The sequence below is a fragment of the Phoca vitulina genome, unplaced genomic scaffold (genome assembly GCF_004348235.1).
Source record: "Phoca vitulina isolate PV1807 unplaced genomic scaffold, GSC_HSeal_1.0 scaffold27, whole genome shotgun sequence".
In the NCBI taxonomy this organism is placed as follows: Eukaryota; Metazoa; Chordata; class Mammalia; order Carnivora; family Phocidae; genus Phoca; species Phoca vitulina.
The window spans coordinates 13,952,554-13,973,540 of NW_022589730.1; the positions used below are offsets into that span (position 1 = coordinate 13,952,554).

The 20,987-nt window shown below is 34.9% G+C and overlaps 1 protein-coding gene across 8 annotated transcripts in view; it reads right to left on the reverse strand.

Moving 5' to 3' along the window:
- Positions 1-20,987, reverse strand: part of RELCH (RAB11 binding and LisH domain, coiled-coil and HEAT repeat containing) — a 112,853-nt gene that overhangs the window by 4,404 nt on the left and 87,462 nt on the right. For 5 of the 8 annotated variants that reach the window (XM_032422535.1, XM_032422534.1, XM_032422538.1 and 2 more), the window contains 4 exons: positions 17,157-17,273; positions 12,391-12,479; positions 9,168-9,238; positions 2,460-4,170 (listed from right to left, as the gene is read on the reverse strand). In XM_032422535.1, coding sequence (XP_032278426.1) covers positions 4,050-4,170; positions 9,168-9,238; positions 12,391-12,479; positions 17,157-17,273 — 398 coding nt within the window. In that variant the 3' untranslated portion in view covers positions 2,460-4,049. Of the gene's footprint in view, positions 1-2,459; positions 4,171-9,167; positions 9,239-12,390; positions 12,480-17,156; positions 17,274-20,987 lie in introns of those variants that run through there. The other 3 variants (XM_032422537.1, XM_032422536.1, XM_032422533.1) reach the window with 2 other exon arrangements.

Here is a 20,987-nt window from a genome sequence, read left to right on the forward strand (position 1 = left end):
TCCCAGAACCTGGAGATCATGACCTGAGCCGAAGGCAGATGCTTAACCATCTGAGCCACCCAGACACCCCTAAAAAATTTTAAAAGTAGACTATCAACAAATGATAACCCTAAATAACATCACTGACAAAAAATTTAGTATCTATTACATATAACACAAAATGCCAGTTTATAGAAAACAAATTTTACTACATTAAAGTCCCTCAAGAAATCTATTCACCCAATGTTCTAACTGAAATAAATCTAATGGATTAGTCTTTAATGTAATAAAAGGATATTAAAATAGTAATATACTTTTCTATATAGATGTTTTGGACAGAATTTTCCAGCTATTACTGAAGACTCTTAAGGAAAGCAATAATTTATATCTGTCACCACACTGAACTGAAGGCATTATTTATATACTATCAAAAAAACATAATAAACCTTTTTATATTGTGTTAAGTTCACAATAACTGTCATGTACTTTATGAATGGTGTGGTCTTACAGTGAATAGGAATTTTTTATTTTAAGATTTTTCTTAAACATGCAAAGTAAACTATAAAGAAGGCAATCAAAGCAAAGTTTCCTACAGTTTGTTCTGAAGGGAAAATATGAAAGACCAATGTGCCACTCAGAGATTGTGATTGGAGTGCAAATTCCACAGATGAAATGCATGCAGAACATCCATTTGTAGTGTGAAAATAGCCTAAAATACAATTATTTTGCCAACATGCAGAAATCTGCCAGATACATTATTTTTTATTACTAGCAAATACCTTTAATCTATTATTTTTTAAAGGTACTGAAATAAAATAGTAATGAAAACAAGCACACTGTAAAGTTACATTAGAACTTTCAAACACATATCTACTCATATGAAAAGCTAAATTTATTTCATAGTTTGCTTATAAAAGAGTTAACATCCAAGACAAAGTAGGAATTTTGTTACCTAGCCAATCTGGAGAATTTTGGGAATTAGAATTGCTAATTACAGGACTTTTCAAACATACATTCTTTATACAAAAATAGTTAAGGAATTGGTAACTAGCACAAAATGTTCATTGTAGTTAGCTCTCACAGTTCAAAGATCAATAAGGTGGCGTCTAGGGAAAGTTCTGTCCTTAAAGTTCAAATAATGGTCTAAAATAGGTTATCTTAAAAATTGGGGTCATGACAAGACAATTCAATACATAGTCATTTCATCTCCCCAAACTTTATCAGAGACTATTTATTTGAACCGGTGTTTTTTTTCTGTGAAAACCGATCCCAGGACCCTGGGACCATGACCTTAGCCGAAGGCAGACACTTAACCGACTGAGCCACCCAGGCGCCCCAAAAAAGGAATCTGATAGCAACTTGAATTGAGACTCCATTAAAATTACTTACAATTTCATTCAGGTTGTAAATCCGTTTGATGTTTAGCAAAGTAATCTTTCAAAAGGGGTGACTGGTGCAAACAAATGAAGTCAAGGACACCCACATATAAAGTTAGATACTGCTACCATTCAAGCATCGTTCTTGGAGTAATTCAGCAAAATTGCTAGCTATGGCATTTATGGGTTTCTGAAAAATTTTAATTTCTGGCTTACTTTAGAAACACAGGCATAATTTCAAATTAGCTTTTCATTACTCTGCAAACTTAGTTTTTTGTTAAGTCGAATACTTAAACCTGTACTGTTTTTATTTTTGTTTAAAAAGAGTGAATATGGGAGTTTTATGGCCTGTTTTGGAAGAACACACTCAGTTTCAGTGATTAGTGTGATTAGTCTGTCTTGTCTTTAAAGAATCTATAGTTTGCCTTAAAAATCATTGTGAAAATAAACATGAAGTCTTATTGACATTAAGATATTAACAGCATACTAAGGGAGACTCCCTTGAAATATACTGCGTATCTTACTAGCTGTTGCCTTTTAAAAAAATCACTAGCATTTAGATAAATGGATTCACAAATTGATAAAAATTATCACAATAAAAATATTTATATTCATTCATCTGGTAACAAATATTCTTCTTTTACTGTATTTCAAAGCAAATGAGAGCCATAACAGTTTCTTTAAACTGTCTCTGAAATATATTCATTTTATAGCAACAATCTTTTTTTAGTAAAAGTAAACTAAATAGGTAATTTATATAAATTATATGCCTTAAATAACATAGTACATTTTAATGAATATATTCTTTCTCATTTCCTTTTGCTTGGATAGAGAATATATAGTGTTTTGGTTTTTTTTTTGGAGATTTTATTTATTTATTTGACAGAGAGAGACACAGCGAGAGAGGGAACACAAGCAGGGGGAGTGGGAGAGGGAGAAGCAGGCCTCCCACCGAGCAGGGAGCCCGATGTGGGGCTCGATCCCAGGACCCTGGGATCACGACCTGAGCCGAAGGCAGACGCTTAACGACTGAGCCACCCAGGCGCCCCTATAGTGTTTCAAAATGAAAATAAATACACATAGCCAGAAACAAAACAAAAACAAGTATGCAAAAACATTTTATTTATAATAGATCAACATTTTTGACATGAAAGGTAGCCACTTTCAATTTCTCAGGAATGCCTAGAATCCAACAGTTTCTGAAAGACTAGTTAGTTTTAACAATTATGTCACTATAGGTAAAAGAAATAATTTCAGAATGAACTTTTTTAAATGGCTTTGTTTATGGCAACTTATCTTATAAGCCTGACTGTGTGGTAAGCTAGCTTTCCCAGGAAGTGAATGTAACCCAACTATGTTCCAAGTGTATTAAACCAGTTTATCCAACAAACAAGAGAATCACCTATGTACCAACTGTGCTCAGACAAGAATTCTCTTTATCAAAATATTCATTTTTCAAAAAGGCCTCACATTAACCCTCAAACCAATCATCCACTCCTATGTCCAGTACCACTCTTTTCTACTTCAAGGTGCATTACTTTATAGACAACTGTCAAATTCCAGTGGAACTGTACACTGACTGAAGACTCTATGTAATATATATCAAACACAAGAATAGTCACCGACTTTAAGGGACAAGGTGTTAGCTAACCAATAATAATTTAGCTAATGTCATTTTTAGTTTAGAGGGAAAAAAGCAGCCCCCAAATGTCCTTAACTTTTCGGTACTTCTCTGTAACACACAGAATGAAAAGATAATCTCTGAAATTAAAATCATTAAAAAATATCTTAAATAAAATATTTTACATAAATAAGTGTTAAATTTCAAATTCAAACCATATTTTCCTGTGTATTTAAATTTGGGAAGGAATTTCACAATTATCAGCTCTTTTAATTTACATTTATTTTTGAGTATTTAAATCTACTATACATCAGTTTGCAAAATTCACCTTGGTTACCACTCCCTGTGTTTATGTGCTGTCTTTCTTCAGGTAAGTCCATTATATGCATGAAAGTGCTGGGGAGGTTTGAATAGCACTTAAAGAATATTCATGAGAGCTCTGAAATGTGGAAAGTTTCATTATAATCTACTTACTGTAGGATTTGTAACTCAAATTCATCACAGCATTATAAAATACTGTGTGAATGGAATGCACACAATTCCTACAGACACACAAACTGAAGTCCAAAAGGCACAGAGTAATGCTGGTGGCTCTTTCTAGTCAGTTAAGAAACAATAAAAAGTCTGCATTATTCTTTCATAATTTAAATACTTAAGTAATCTCCACTTTTATTACTTTATAACAATGACTTCAAATTTACATTATTTTAAGTACCATCGTAATAGCTTAGTGTATAATACAGATATTTGCTAATATCCCATCCAAAAATTAAAAAAAAAAAAAAAACCTCTTCACTATAAGTATATATATAAAAAAAATTATTCTGAAAGACAAGAACATAGAAGAGGGACTAGGTACAGACTATAAACTCAATTTTCTATCACCACAGTTATAACTCCAAAATTAACAGATATACAGCAATAATCAAAAGCAGTGCAAATATCTTTGGAGGTTAGGATAAAATTATAATGCAAGAACATAAAATAAGGATAAAAAAGGCAAGTACTTCAAGTACAAGGAACCAGTCTGCTTGAGTCCATCTTAGTGTTTACTGGGGGCTTCCTTCCTGCTTTTACTTCTTTCTCTGAAACACATTGGCCAACATGGCACCTGATGTTGTCAACTGGCCCATTTTGTTCAAAAACTTGGTCTTTGTATCTTCACTTACTAAGCTTGCAGCAATTGACATTGAGCTAGGAAAGAAATTTTAAAATTCAAGTAAAGCAATTAAAAAACTAAAATATCCATTTTTTCATTTCTTCAGTAGTAATAATGTTAATAAATACATTCTGAACTGGTATCACAAAAGGGAAACTAATATTTACGGACAGGAGTTTTTATGGACCATACTAGGTTAGGAGCTTCATGTTCATCGTTTCTATTAAAGGAAGCAGAATGGTGTAGAGGTTAGAGGCAAGTCTGCAGTGAGACTGAATCTTGGCTCTGTCATTTGGCAGCTGTGCGACCCTGGGCAAGTTATTTGATCTCATCTGTAATGTAATCCTCATCTGTAAAATGGAGATAAGTCTATTACCTACCTCATAGGCCTATTAAGAATTATACAAGTGCATATAGTGCTTACGAGCAGTGCCAGGCATGTAATAGCATGCTGTAAGTATTAAGTTAGCAGTTATTCTTCTTATTATCAGCATCACTTTATTTAATTCTTATAGCAGCCCTGGAAGATAGATATTATCCCTATTTTCACAAATGAGTAAATTAAATCACAGTGAGGTTTTATATACTGTGCTGATAACAATCTTATGACATTACTTTTGGGAGGACAGGGCAGAATGTCTTCCATTGCCACTTGCATTAGTTTCATTCGACAATTTTAAATCCATTTCTTCTTTCTTTTTGAACAACCTTTTGTATAGGGAGTAAACACAATCTAAATCACTACTGAAGATTGCTAATTTATCGTAATACCAAACAGAACACTGATCAGGTACAATTTTTCAGTGATCCAACAATAAACCCAGTTTATTGGCCTGTGGCTTTAGCCAATATGCTTTAGATTACTCTGATTCAATTTCCTCAACTGAAAAATACAGATTGCAATTACTACTGCAAAATTATCTGAGGACTAAAGGAGAGAGTATGTTTGAACATGTCAAGGGCAGTGAATGGTGAGGTGCAGGAGCTCAGCAGATGTCCACTGAAGCCACAGATGAAGTACGTGCTGCCACCAAGGACTTCTGGTTTTCTCTATTTCTTAAAGGTGTGTGCTGTGAATTACAAGTTAAATGCCTAGACCACGACTCCCACCTTGAAAATCTGTTCTTCCCACAGCTCGTCTGCCAGTACACCAACCTGGCCTCTCCCTTGTCTCTGACTACTTATCCCCCGCTGCCTTTTCTCTTCCCACAAAGGAATCCTCCATAAGGTTCAGCATTTGGCTCCCAGTTCCTCAATTACAAAACTTACTATTGAAACTTTCTCTTGAAGTTTCAAATATCATCTCCATAAGGAGTTTGGGAAAAGTGTCCTATTACTATTGTTTGTTAGATAAGCTAACATCAAGCTTTTTTTCACCCCCTAACTTTAGAAATGATCCACCGTTTTTAAACCCTTATCTGTTAGTGGTTTTACTATTTTCCTCTCCTCCCAACAGTGAATATAATGGCTCCCTCTCTTCTATTTAAACCAATCACCAGGAGTGCCTGGCTGGCTCAGTCAGATGAGCACGTGACTCTTGCTTGGTCTTGGGGTCATGAGTTGGAGCCCCACACTGGGCTTGGAGATTACTTAAATAAATAAGACTTAAAAAAAAAAAATAAAACCAATCATCAAATCCTGATTTTATCCTATGAAACATCTATCATTTATTTTTATTTCCAATGACAATATCTTCCAACTGAATTATTCCAACAGTCTTAGATCTGGTCTCCTTGCATGATCAGATTAACTTCTGAAATAATCACTTCTTCATATCCTATCCCTTCTCAAAAATCTTCAATGGCTACTTACTACCTACAAGATAAAGTGTGCTTGGCATTCAAGAAACATAGCAATCTAATTCTTGTGTGTGTGTGTGTGTGTGTGTGTGTGTGTGTTTTAACCAACCATTACTGCTCAATTTCTAGACCTCCCTGAGTCAAGCTTGCCGAGTTTTTGTTCAAAACATTTTTAACTTATCTCTTCCTTTCTATCTCGTGTCTAAACATCCTTTAAATCCTTTAAGTCCTAGATTTTCTCTAATGCCTTTCCTTAATGTTCCAAGTTTACAGTTTTGTTTTCTTTCTGTAGAACAATACTGTAAGCTGAACGGTAAGTACGATTTTAGTTTGCATTGAGAAAAATAGGATACAGGGTCAGATAATACTTGAGTACTATCATGTTTTAATGATATTCTAACCAGAGGGCGACAAAGATGTTAAAGCATCTGGGACTTTCAGTCTGGGGAAGAGAAGATTCAGAAGACTTAACAAATACCAATGTTACTTGTAAAAAATTAGATATAAATATATATCTGCACAGCTGTATATATTTATATAGCTCTACTGATATACATCACAATCACCTGGAGAACTTATTGAAATACAGATGCCTTGGCCTAACCCCAGTTATTCTGATTCTTTCCATATGGTATAAAGGACCCAGGTATCTATTTTACACAAAGCTTTCCAACAAAGAACGATTACATTACAGCATTTTTTTCTGAAGAGAAAGTTTACATTTTTATCAGTTTTACAAAGGGGTTTGTAACACTCACCCACCTCTCTGCCAGATGATGAAACTTATTTTAGAGAGGAAACATAATAGGAAGGGAGACTTTAACTCAGGGTAAGAGTACTTTGTAAAAAATTGCTAAAATATGAAATGGGCTGCCTTCTAAGGTAATATTGTCTTCTTCCTGCAAGTTTTCAAAGAAATCACAGATCTTTCCTTTGCAACTCATATCAAACCATGAGTTGATTGTTGATTCGGAATCTGCAGAACTTCTTATACCTGACTGATCTTCTTTAAAATGATTTATATCCTAGAATATTTCTCTCTCCCTCCATACCATTCCATTTTGCAAATTAATTTCAAAAGGACTTGGGAAGTCAACTTGAAAAGCCTTGTAATGGCCAAAGATGGGATAATTTGGGCATCAAAAGATAGTAAGTGCAATGCACTGAATTATATCAAATATTTGAAAACACATGAGTTTATGATACTTGAACAAAACAAATCCCCTAACCAGTCACCATCGGAGGGTGAATCAATTCATTATTTTAGAAAACTGGTAAGTAAAGAGAAAGAACTGTACATTTACCTTGCCTTTACTATAAAGGTTTCTTTCCTTAAGTATTCTAGCTCACAAATGAAAAGGGAATGATAGAATGTATTTAGTAATAGCTAATGAATTAGTGGAGCTAGGTATTGATCAAGAACAGATGTGAATACCACCAAAAAAAGAGAGAAGTAGACACTGTCTCCCTCATGATGAAAACACACCTCCTCCTATGAAGCAGTCTTGCAAAATAAAGAAACACGCCCTGCATGTGATGATCTCTAGATCTAGACCCAAACACCAAATTTATAGGAAATACAGAGGAACACGTTAAAACAACAAAAGGGAAACGCAAGCAACCAAATTCAGACCGTGGGAACCTCTATATTATGAACACAGACTCAAGTTCTTCAATAAGTACGTGAAGAAAAAAACGAGATAGAAGGGGAACCTACTGATTAAAAGAGACTGAAGAGACATGTCAACTAATTGCAATGAATGACCTATGGATCCTGACTCAAAGAAACAGACTGTAAGGAAGAAAAACAAACAACAGATCACTAATGACTTTCATAAAACAATAAGAAATTTGAACACAGGCCAGATAACTGATAATATTAAGAAGTTGTTATTTTGGTGTTAATGACGTTACATTTATGTTTTAGAAAACAGCATGTGTCTTTTAGAGATACATAACAGAATATAGGAGGGGGATGGATGAAATAAAATTGACTACGAGTTGATAATTATTGAAGCTGAGTGATGAGTACATGGGAATTCACTACATTATTTTGTGCTTATTTGAAATTATCTAAAAGTTAAAAAAATAATATAGAAGATCTGAATAACATGGGAAAATATGATTATAAAAATAAACTTTTTTTTTTTAAAGGAAGGTCATATAACTGAAGTAATCTTGGGAAGTTATTACGATATTTTTCTCTTTCTTAATTCTTACATATTCTACTTAATGAAATTTCATTTAGAATGCATTTCACATATAATTCTTCTTAATTTTGTCCCCAAACTTTTTACATTTTCAACTGATAAGGCACCAAATAATCTTAACACTTAAATGTATGACAAATGAACAAAAGTGTTTGCTTTGGCATTAATTTTATGGCTTATGTGTTCAGAATCGAAGCCTATCAAAGTATTTTTACTGTTTAAACTTTCCATGGCTACAATGGTAGGAGAGTTCCTACCATCCCAGGAGGCTCAAGAAAGGGCTCTGACATACAGTACGAAGTAAAAAGCTGCATATGTGGGAGAGGTTGGGGGTGTGGGGAGGTAAGTGTGTGTTTCTGGGTACCTAGCCTGATAGGATGACACACTTATTCCTGGTTGTCAGCTTTATAAAGGAAAAACCTTTGAGCTTTTTATGCCTAACAGAGTTTATTTAAGATTAACTGCTCAAGGTTACATCAACAAGAGATAAGAGTACACACAGTGTATTTGTAAGTTACTTCCTCTCCTGAATGCTCACCTTTACTCTTTCACATCTGTGATTATATTTTAACTTCAATTAATCTTCGAATTCTAGTTACTTTGATTAGGAGCATGTGAATAGAACATTCACAAGTTTACAATCCTTTATGCAGTGAATCAAGTTACACCTTATAATTCCTGTCACAAATTTCTAAGAAACTATTTTGACCAGTGATTCTCAAATCCAGCTATCTATCACATCGTCTTTAGCTTTTAAACATCTAGATCCCTAGGCTGAATCAGATTGTTGAGAGGATGGCACAGAGCATGGGGCAGAGATCTAAAATTTAAATTCCCCATATAATTCTGATACAGATGGTTTATAAACTGGCATTTGATAACAACTGATTTGAATAATTTTCTTGCCTTCCAAATAAATGACTAAAAAGTAACACAAAATAAAACACCATAACCATCTATAGAAAATTTAGATAGAGAAATTAAGGTTAATATGAAGCCTTAAAAAGAGAATTAATGTCTTACCCTTGAGGCTCTTGGACGGTCTTGTTCTCTACTTTTTGTTCACATTCTTTTATCATGGAACTTAAAATGACCTGATTTCAAAAAAAAATGACTTTAGTGAAATACTTTTTAGTGAAATGACTTCAGTTTATAATAGTGAAATGCTATTACTTAATCTAAACCTTTTAATTTAATTTTTAATATTACCACAAACTTAATGTTTATTAAAAATGTAACATTTTGGCAGTTACTTTGTTAAAGAAATTCACATTAGATTGCTACACTACCTGCAGAAATAGTTTTAAAAGACCTCAATCATATAACTTAATAACTGATTTTGATTTTCAGTAACCTTCCAACTCTGACTTCAATTCTCCCTTAGTTTTTCCTACCTCTGTTAAAAGTAAAACTTGTATACATCTATACATTTAACATATACACATACCATGATCACACATATTTTCCCAGTAAAAGCTGTTTGTCCCATGCCCCTTTGCTTTCTCCAGGTTGCAAATAGCAAGATGCTCTATTTTAATGTCTAGAGCAGGGACCAGGTATAGGTCTGTGGCTACTAAAATGTAACTGGGAATACAATGGGCACCTAAGAATTAACATCATTTTTTCAGGGAGACTGAGTGAGTGATGGAAAGGGTGGAGGGATCTAAGCTGCTCCTCCAATTGCTGGCGACCACACCAGAAACTGGTCTTCCTGAATATTCTTGACCCATATTTGGGCATGGAGGTCACTACACAACAAATATTTATTGTCACCTACTATGTGCCAGGTACTTTTTTAGATACAAAGAATGCACAAACAAAACAGACAACATTCCCTCCTTATGGAGAGCTTATGTTCTTGACAATAAACATAAAAAATAGGTAAGTTATATTGTATATTAGAAGGTGATAGGGCTTTGGAAAGAATATCAAGTAAAATATAGGGTACTAGGAGGCCAAGATGAAGAATGTTACAATTTACACGGAGGTGTCCCAAGCAGGCTTCATGGAGATGACATTTAGGGAAAAGCCTGAGGGAGATGAAGGAGCAAGGAAGAGACACCAGGAAGAGTCTGAGCAAAGGCTCCATCTAGGTGAAAGTTATGTCTATCACATTCTAAGCAAGGAGGCCAGAGTGGTGAGTGCAGAGTGAGCAAAGGAGAGGGTAGAAAATGAGGTCTGAGATGTGAAAGAGGAGAGAGCCAGATCTTAGACTGCCTTGCAGATTATAGTAAGGACGTTGGTTATTAAATGAGACTTTTGTCATATGCATGTTAGATCTAGATTAATCCTTTTTTGAATCTTTTCTGGTTTTCCACTCTTTCATCTCACAGATTATATATTTTGTTTGTTTAGCTAGTTTTTGCTTTATTATGTTTGGTGGGAGTTTTTTGTACTTTCTCTTCTGCTCCCTGCATTGTCTCTGTTTCCTCCAGTACCCTCTTTCTTGCATGTATGTTTTCATCTCCATCTTTGACGTTAGAGGTTTTTCTCAAATGGTTGGTGATCTTGGGATGTCCACTGAAGACTGGGGCACTAAACTGCTGATTAAAATCTCTTCATGCATGAATAACTTCACTTTAAGGTAAATCGGGCACAAACCAAACTTTCTGTCAATCTTTTTCCCCTGTAGGTATAATTCTGACTGCATTCTTGGATCCAAGAAGGGGAAAGGTAACAAGGTTTCCAATCACTATGCCTTCACTTAATTTCCCTCTTCTTATAGCACTCATTCCTGTTCTCAGCTACATGTTTAAAAGTAAAGCTCCAGAGTTCTACCAAGGTTGGAAAGGGAATCTGGGAGTCTGATCCTTTGAAAAACTTTTAACCACTCCTATTTTCAGTCCAACCTACCCTAATGGAGGGTGGAGAAATACACCTTATAATATCTTGTTTCTTCTATTCTGCAGGCCTAGCCTTCATCTTGGATGCAAAAGTCCTCAACAAAATGCTCGCAAACCAAATTCAGCTTCATATAAAAGGAATTATGCACCATAACTAAGTGGGATTTATTGTAAGAATGCAAAAGTTGATTTAATGTCCAAAAATCCATTAGTGTAAAACAATGAATCAAGAGATTAAAAGAAATAACCACAGGATCCTCTCAACTAAGGCAGAAAAAACATTTGACAATATCCTATACTCTTTCATGATAAAAACAGTCAACCAGCTAACAATAAAAGGGAACCTCCTCAATCTGACAGAGGACACCTATAAAACATACCAAGCAAAGATTGAAAAAAACCACAAGGAGAAAGAGATAATTCCCACTCCTAACTTTTAATACGAGTTTCAAGAGCTAATAGAAGCAGATCACAAAAAAACTGATAAAAATGTAGGAGAATTAAATCTTAATTTACCTTATTAAACAAAACCCATGGATCAATTTTTTTTAAAGATTTTATTTTTTATTTGCCAGAGAGAGAGCGAGAGAGAAAGAGAGAGAGAGAGAGAGAAGCAGGCTCCCTGCCGAGCAAGGAGCCCAATGTGGAACTCGATCCCAGGACCCTGGGATCATGACCTGAGCTAAAGGCAGACGCTTAACCATCTGAGCCACCTAGGCGCCTCCCATGGATCAACTAATAATAGAAATGAGAATCCAATTTGAACTGAATGATAGTGAAGATACAATGTAGCAAATACACAGGATGTGGCTAAAGGAATATGCAGTCTTAAATTCATGTATCCAAAAGAGAAGTTTAAAAGTAAGTAATCTAAGCTTCCTCTGTAGAAAGCTGGAAAAATAGGGAAAAAAAAATCAAACCCACCATGATAATGGGTAGATAAACAGCATGAAGATACAGAATATGAAATAAATGATAAATGGTTTTGGAGGAAACAAGGAAGACAAATAGAATAAAAGAGTTATAAGGAAATGGAAGACAGAAAATGGAAACTTTGCTTCTAAGAAAGTTAATGGTCAGAGATCAAATCGCATAGCATTTTACAGGTTAAAAAGCAATTCATGTACATTAGCTCATTAAATTCTAATTATATTCAGTGAAGGAAAGCATGTAATCCCTACTATACAGAGTTAAACAGAGGATCAAAGATGTTAAAGGAGTTTTTCAAGATCTCCTAACCAGTAAGTAAAGCCATAAAATGACCCTATACTAGATTCAAAAGAATTAAGCACAACATATCATAATTGTGCCTCACATAAAGAGTGCAAGTCTGTAGAGGAGATAGTAAAACACAGGAATGTGGAACAGATAATCACAGTGGCTTAATCATCGTGGTGGCTCACCTCATGCTCTGGAGAAAGATGTTCCATGTCAGTCCGTAAACATCTGAGACCAGGTAAAAAGTGATTAACCATTAAATCCTCTGAAATGACTTGAGACAAGGCAGTTAAGGGAATTAAAAAAAACCAAAATGGTATGTCCAATAGAACAACAGAGTAATAAAAATGATCCCTAAGGCACGCAGATCACTTAGAGCAAACAGGTTTCCCTCAAGCACGATTCTCATTTGTTGAGTTAGTCACCTACCAAGAGTCAATTGTGTTTATCCCCACGAATCCCTTAATGTCAGTGGTCTTCATTATTGTAAAACTACATAATTTAATTACATGTTATGTAAACACATGCAATAAGTGTAAAAATTCAATCATGTAATTTAGTTGGATGCTTAAATGAGTATGAAAAGTAAGAAAATTAATGTTTCCATGACAACTAAGTTGAAAGGTTTAAAAGAATTGGTAAAGGCCAATTGCTTAAAATGGTGCTGTTTAATTATGTCTGTGTGAAGCAACTATAAAAGACTAGGAAAAAGATAAAAAACTAAAAAAGGTCTATACCCAGTATCAGAAATGTTTCTGGATCCTCTTTAAAGAAAACTTAAACTGAAAATCACAATTACATTATGGGTGTGGTTTATCTAAAGAAAGATGGTATTTAAGTCTACTAAGCAGACTCACACAAAAGAAAGACCTCAGTCCTACATAAAAAGATTGGTAAAGAAAATGTTACGTATTTTAAGTTAAAATAAGTTATATAAACCATTTTCTTGATTTCCTGCTTTAGGCATCCTATTAAACTGGCTACTATTGGTCCTAATTGAATTGGGTAAGAGAACTTTTACTATAATAACATAAGTTTAGTACTAGTTATACTTCCTGGTCACTTTTGAGTTTTAGTTGATTATCCTGACATTCAAAAGGATCAAGAAAGCAGGTATATTTCTCAAGAAAACAATTCCCTTTGTTTATTCACAGCACATTCTTACCTTATCATAGTTGTTAGCCATTTAAAAATAGTTCTTATTTAATATTATATATACACCATATTAAAGTAAAAAATGCCAGTAAATGAGTTCCCTTATAAAGATGAGTTAATTAGTCTTTTTGGAAAAAAAAATTATGAATTTCATTAATTAAAAAAAATTAGTATAATAAATAACTTTTGCCTTAAAAATACAGTTATGACCAGGGCGCCTAGGTGGCTCAGTCAGTTAAGCGTCTGCCTTCGACTCAGGTCATGATCCCAGGGTCCTGGGATTAAGCCCCGCATCGGGCTCCCTGCTCAGTGGGGAGTTTGCTTCTCCTTCTACCTGTCTCCCAGGTGGTGCTCACTCACTCTCTCTCAATTAAATAAATAAAATCTTAAAAAAAAATATTTATGACCTAAATAAACTTTAAAAAATAGTTATGAGTAAATATTATTTGTAAATAAGACTCCTATAATGAGTGGCTTATATTTGTTAAGTACTAAAAATATAGACATCATTTGGTTGAACTAATCCCTATAGTCATAGAGATGGCTGCAACATAATGGTTATGTAGTCTTGTTTTCTAGATATGGGGAAAGTACCACCAAAATGTAACTGTGAGTGATCTTTCAATTAGTAGTTAAGAGTCTGATCGGAGTACCTGGGTGACTCAGTTGGTTAGGCCACTGACTCTTGACTTCGGCTCAGGTCATGATCTCAGGATTATGAAACCAAGCCCCACATTGGGCTCCCCACTGGGTGTGGAACCTCCTTAAGATTCTCTCTCCTTCTCCCTCTGCACCGCTCCCCTACCTGGCTTGCACTCTCTTTCTCTCAAAAAAAAAAAAAAAAAAGTCTGATCTAGAGAAATATGGGCATGGAATAAGAAGCTGAAGATGGCCTTATTTGGAAGTAAAGAGTTAAGTCTCCTCCTCTTTCTACTCACTGTTTGTTTATACCTTTTCCCTGTGGAATCACAGGATCTTTCTTAAGGGTTGGAAACTTAGAGGTCATTTTATCCTATTTGATATTAGGAATCACCTCTGCCTCATCTGTGAATGATGGCCATAAAGCCTCTAACTGCTAATAATGACAGGACATTCATAGTTTCATAAGACAGATCACTCCATTTTTAAATAGCTAAATTAGAAAGTTTAAAAAAAAAATTTTTTTTTAAAGATTTATCTATTAATTCTAGAGAGAGAAAGTACAGAGGGAGAGGGAGAAGGAGAGAGGCAGACTTCCTGCTGAGTGCAGAGCCCGACAGGAGGTTCAATCCCATGACCCTGAGATCATGACCTGAGCCAAAATCAAGAGGTGGACGCCTAACCAACTGAGCCACCCAGGCGCCCCCAGAAAGTTTTTCTTATAAAATCAGACTTTCTGTAACCTTCTTGTTAGTGTTAGCTCTACACCTGAGTTACACAGTGTGCTTAAACTTTCTTCTATATAACAACCTTTAAAATAATTTTTGAATTACTTTTTCATCCCCAAGCTAGCTCTTTTCCAGGTTAATTCCTTTGAATTTTTTTAAAACAGATTTTTTGACTTATTACTATACTTAATGTTAAACACTACAGTTTTTCCATGTCCTTATTAAAATATGATATCAGTGCTGAAAGGAATACTCTTGTGTTCTATCAGCTCAGAATGCAATGGAACCTCAGAACAGATTCAGATCACAGAACAATGTGATTTTATTGTGGCCATACCACTCCGTTGACACAAGTACAAGTTATGACTCATGTAGAACTAATACTTTTAGTACTTGAAGTGGGTCTGTTGTTAAGATGTTCTTCCCCTTACTGTATTGGTATAAAGACTTTATTATATTTACTCTATATTGTGTGCATACCTAAACACACAATAATACTCTTTCTATACAGATTCTATGCACTTAGAAACCACTGACTTGGGGCACCTGGGTGGCTCAGTCGGTTAAGCGGCTGCTTTCGGCTCAGGTCATGATCCCAGGGTGCTGGGATTGAGCCCCACGTCAGGCTCCCTGCTCAGTGGAGAGTCTGCTTCTCCCTCTCCCTCTGCCTACTTGTGCTCTCTATCTCTCTGTCAAATAAATAAATAAAATCTTTAAAAAAAAAAAAAAAAAAAAGAAACCACTGACTTGCCTACTTGGAATATTTGGTTTTATACAGCTACAATTTTTGATCTTTTGACTTTCCAGTTTCCCTTGAGGCATACTCTTTTAGAAACTCTCTGCTATATAAGGTTATACATAACTTTTGGCTTAAGTTTCTAAACATCTATTTTCACAAAGTCTAGGGAAGGTATAAACATAGCAATATTTTCTTGCTTTGGAATACAAACTTTGACATGCCATTATTACTTTCTTGAAAGGGTCTTGTTACTTCTCCATTACTAAAGAGTTCTTCCTTGCCAATTCAGAATATCACTTCCTCTTTTTGCTTCCTCTATCTTCCCTAAGTAGAAAATGCCAACAAGATAAATCAAGAATAATAGTAAGTTCTCCTTTTAGTGGAAATAAACTTATAGAAGATATACGGATAGTTGAAATACAAAATTACCAAAATATGGTGTCTCTGCCACTTTATAATCTGTCTTGTAAAAAACATGGCTTACATCATCCACATGAATAGGTAATCTATAGTAGATTCCTAAAAATGAAATGCTCTCAACTACTCATCCAACTTCAGGTTTTAACATTTCCAAAGGACAAACAGCTCCTTAACAGCTCTATGTTTCTACTTTCCCTATTTGATTTATTCAAAACAAAACCTCCCACTGGAATGTTCCAGTTAAGAATCCAGGGACAGTGAACTGGTATATACTAAAATACCAATCAGTGGTATTTTGGAACATATTTATCTTATTTAAAATTACTTGTTCACTTGACTTATTACTTCAAACTGGTATATAATAATATGGAACCATAAATATTAATCCTGAAACTTCTTTTGTCCTCTGTTTTCTCCTAGGAACCTCTCTCTACTGTCTTTTTTTCTGTAATAATCAGAATTCTCTGATTATGTTGTCTAGCATGCACTTTTATAGTTCTGTTTGCGTATTCAGCCTTTCACTCCTTTTTCAATCTCTTATTTCCTCTTTCTTGACCTCGCCTGCCTTTTAATGGGAGAGCAAAGAAGCTACAGCTCACTCTGCCCATCTTTATCTTTGTTTCCTTCTTAGTTTTATTTTACTAGGCCTAGGATAGTAAAGAGAACATGTAACAGGACAGCTGAAGTTCTTTGTTCTAGTCACAGTTTTGCTTTTAACTATAAAAAAACAGAAGAAGTCACTAATGTCTTTAAGCTTTAGTTTAATCATTTATAAAATGTAGTGGCTGACATGGGTTAGATGAATTTTGAGTTTTCCTTCAGTTCTACCATCACTGGAGATGATCAGCCATGTTGGCACTACACTTCCTCAATGAGTGGTATCTCTCCATAGCTTTCCACGGGATACAGATGGTTAAACATTCATGGAAAAACCTAAATGCCAGAACACATACAAGGCTTCCTTTTGATTAACAGAAGCTTCAGCTATAACTCATTTCTTGCTCAGTTACATAGCCAATTAACATAGATAAAACTTTAGTCAGTGTTTCAAAATTATAGAACATATAAGCACAGAGGACTTAAAACCATCTTTTAAAATTACGAGATGACTAGAATAAGCAGTGGGCCAAGTCAAACCAAATTTTAATTTTCTATAACCTTTATGTAAGTAAGCTGAAGAAAAAGACACTACCTTCCAAACTTTAACAACTGAGGTTCACTGTATGATTAGTGATATAAATACAGATACACATTAATAAAGCAAGGATACAGCAACAGGAAAGTGCACTGTAGGCTTCAAAAAGATGGGTGGCAATATCCAGTCTTTTAGAATCCACAATTTGTAAGTTGTTCACCAAGGCTAACTTATGCAAGTGTGGTATAACAACTGAAAAAAGAAGAGGAAATTGTTAGATTTTTATCTAAAACATTGTATACACTCATACATTAAACAAATTTTTTATTTTAAAATTTCATTTTAATTCTAGATGATTTCAAATCCTTTACTTGCTTTTTCTTATTAGAGAGGAAAGCATGTTTTTCAGAATAAAAACATTTGGAAGGAACAGAACATAGCACTGTCACTATAACCTAATTACGAGGATGTCTACAGGTCATTTGGCCACATTGAAATTAAATTTCCCAATTTGAAAGATGAAAACCAAATAAACAAATGTAAACAATCTACCTCTTGTGTTATTATTATCTTTACAAATTAGTTTCTTTATAAAAATCAGGTATTACCACTGCTATTAAACAAAGGACAAATATAGTATACTTATTCTTTTTCAGTATCAAATTATTTCACTCCATAAAACAATTCTTAGCTTTAGTTTCTCAAATTCTTAGCAAGACCAATGTCAAATAGCACTGATGGTTTAGTTCAAGTCACTCAAAGGGCTCAATAATCTTCTGTCTCAATAAATAATATAAAATTTCAAAAATATAGACAACCTATTGCTAAAATAAAAGTGATGGCCCAAGAAACAGTATCCAATTCAGTAGCAATGAGCATCTCTACGGCCTAAGACTGTGTTTCCTAAAATACCAGTTCCTAGTAAAACCAGGGTTCCTTGGAGAAATGGTTCCAGGGTCAGTGACTATTAAAGTATTGCTCACAGGGCCCCTTTCTAATCTCTGCTTGGTTGGGGAACCCAAACCACCACTCATAAGCACATACTTCTGATCAACTGTAGTGACTTCTTTCATGTTTGCATTGAGTTTATGTATGTGAAAGCCACAATCTCCTCCTATAAAAACCTCCTGCTTCCTAATTAACACACTATAATTACAACTTTTACACTTACGTTAGTAAATGGCAAAAAAAAAAAAAAAGGAAAATGAGAATAACAATGGCCATTTTTAGGGTATTTTGACTTGTCAAAATTAATAACAACATACTTAAGAGAAGCTCTAGAAAAAAATCGGAGGGGCGCCTGGGTGGCTCAGTCATTAAGCGTCTGCCTTCGGCTCAGATCATGATCCCAGGGTCCTGGGATCGAGCCCCACATTGGGCTTCCTGCTCTGTGGGAAGCCTGCTTCTCCCTCTCCCACTCCCCCTGCTTGTGTTCCCTCTCTCGCTGTGTCTCTCTCTGTCAAATAAATAAATAAAATATTTTTTTAAAAAATGGGGAGACAAAAACTCCAAACATTCATTGATTTCCCACTGAATTCACTGAAACTCCAGTTCACTAACTGGCATGCTGAGGCCTCAACAAAATGGTGTCTCTAGAGAATCTTTGAGATTCACTTCTACCCAAACCTTTAGAAAGTTCCTCGAACTTCTTTTTCTACTGACACATGGCCTCTTTATTCCTTCTGCTCCTTTTCTGACCTCCTAAACAAGTAATCCTTTCCTTAATGTTTTTCTCAGAAACTCAGTAAGCATACTGCACAATAGCCCCTTAACTAGAAAACAAATCTACAGAAGTTCAACTCTAGAGCCAATTAAAGGCTATAATTAAAGATCCTCCTAAATCTCAAAAGAGAAAAATTTACTACAGAATTCAACATTTCATTCCATACATATTATCCTAGCTACCACATCTGTAGCAATTAATTTACTTAATTGATAACTCCTCAGATGGAAATGAATGGTTAAAAGATCTACTAACCAAGATATGCGTAATTCTACAATTCACCTTCAGTGGGCAAGGAAAATAGGAAATGCACAACATAAGGCCATTGCAGAAGCCTTTCTCTTAAGGGCAGATTGGACAGAGTCTACACTACAAACAAAATAAATCAATAGGAGACTTTATAAATATTGATTTCAATAAACTTTCAAAAAATATTTGGGTAGGGGCGCCTGGGTGGCTCAGTCATTAAGCGTCTGCCTTCGGCTCAGGTCGTGATCTCAGGGTCCTGGGATCGAGCCCCACATCAGGCTCCCTGCGCACTGGGAAGCCTGCTTCTCCCTCTCCCACTCCCCCTGCTTGTGTTCCCTCTCTCGCTGTCTCGCTTTGTCAAATAAATAAATAAAATATATTTTTTAAACACTTTGAATGCATTTATTTATTTATTTTTATTATTATGTTATAAAAAAAATATTTGGGGTAGATCCAACAGCCAAAGTAAAGGGAATCTTATCCTCTTTTTTTATAAATGGGCTCAGAACTGAAATAAAGAACTTCTAAAAAAAAAAAAACTAATCTGAAATGTAAAATTGCTATGTTAGAAAATCTCCAGCATATGACTGAGCATTTTCAGAGGGCTTTATAAAGTAAAAAAGCTGAAAACAAACAACAACAAAAGGCTGAATTGTGTTCCGGATAAAACCAATGGCCTCTGAAAAAAATCAAGACCAAAAGGTCCTGTGATAATGAAGAGCTGGGAAAGAAAAAAGTCCACTGGATGGATCAATGTCCTCTATTCTCTAAGAAATAGAATGACAAATATCCAAAATGCCACTCTGAGGAAGATATTACAACTCAACAATACTCTGTCCTTCTTCTAAACTCCTAAAAGCAATTGTCTATAAATAAAGATGGATAACAGTATGGAATCCTTGTCAATATGGGTTCTACTCTACCATTAACCTTATTAACATAGTACCTTAAAGTCTTCAGGGTAAAGTCTTAAAGTAAAAGGAAAGCCAATTGACTGGACAGTAAGTACAAAAGAAAAAAAAAGTTGTTTTTTTTTTTGTCTTGGGGGGGGGGGGGGGGGGGAGTCTGGTTGTACCAGAACGTGAAAGAAGATTGTATAAAACTTAACTGTGGGTATACATGAAATTGTAGAAGGCCACAGGGATAACAAATGGTTTATTACACCTATTCAAGCAGTGGAAACGTCTATCGTCAATCTTTTCCCAAGCCAACCTTTGTTATTTTGGGACCGTTATGAAAAGAAAATGTCTTCCTTCTCTGCGATGCATAAATCTTTCTCTTGAATGCACATAAAAAGGTTAGATCATGTTCTAGAGAGTTACTAACTCGACAACATGGCAAACACCAAAGACTCATTGCCTACTTAGCCAATTCCTTGATCCAAGAGCTAAGACTTAGTCTCTCCACTTCAGAACAATGACACCCTCAATAAAGCTAGTCAAAGTACCTTCAGAGTTTTTACTAGAATCACCTACAAATCTGATGTTACAGTATATGGAACTATCCCTATTGCTAGCTAAAATACCAAACCTTTTCCTGTTAACTAATCATGAAATATTGCTATTTTCTCATGTTACCAACATTACCCATTAAAAAATAATTTCGTGATTGTCTTTCTGTAGCTCAATAAGTGTTATGCCCTCGAAAGACCTTTTGGACAATGCTGTCCAATTCCTAACAATATTTTTTGTTGATGACACTTATATTAAAAGTATCAGGCCAGATATGCAACAACTAGACCATGGGAGAATCAAATTTTGTTCTAGAAACCAAAATGACTTTAAGAAGCCAAACTTGCGGTCCTCTCTAGGGCATGTCAAATTGCTAAAAATTAAAGGACTAAAGTATAGCAATGATAACTAACACATGCTTTTGGAGTAATAATTACTGGACACTTTGATGCCACTAAAAGAAATTGCCGTCATAAAGGCTGAGGCCCACAGTAAAAGAGATATTATAGAAACTAGAGAAAATGCTTTAGCAGATAATTATGC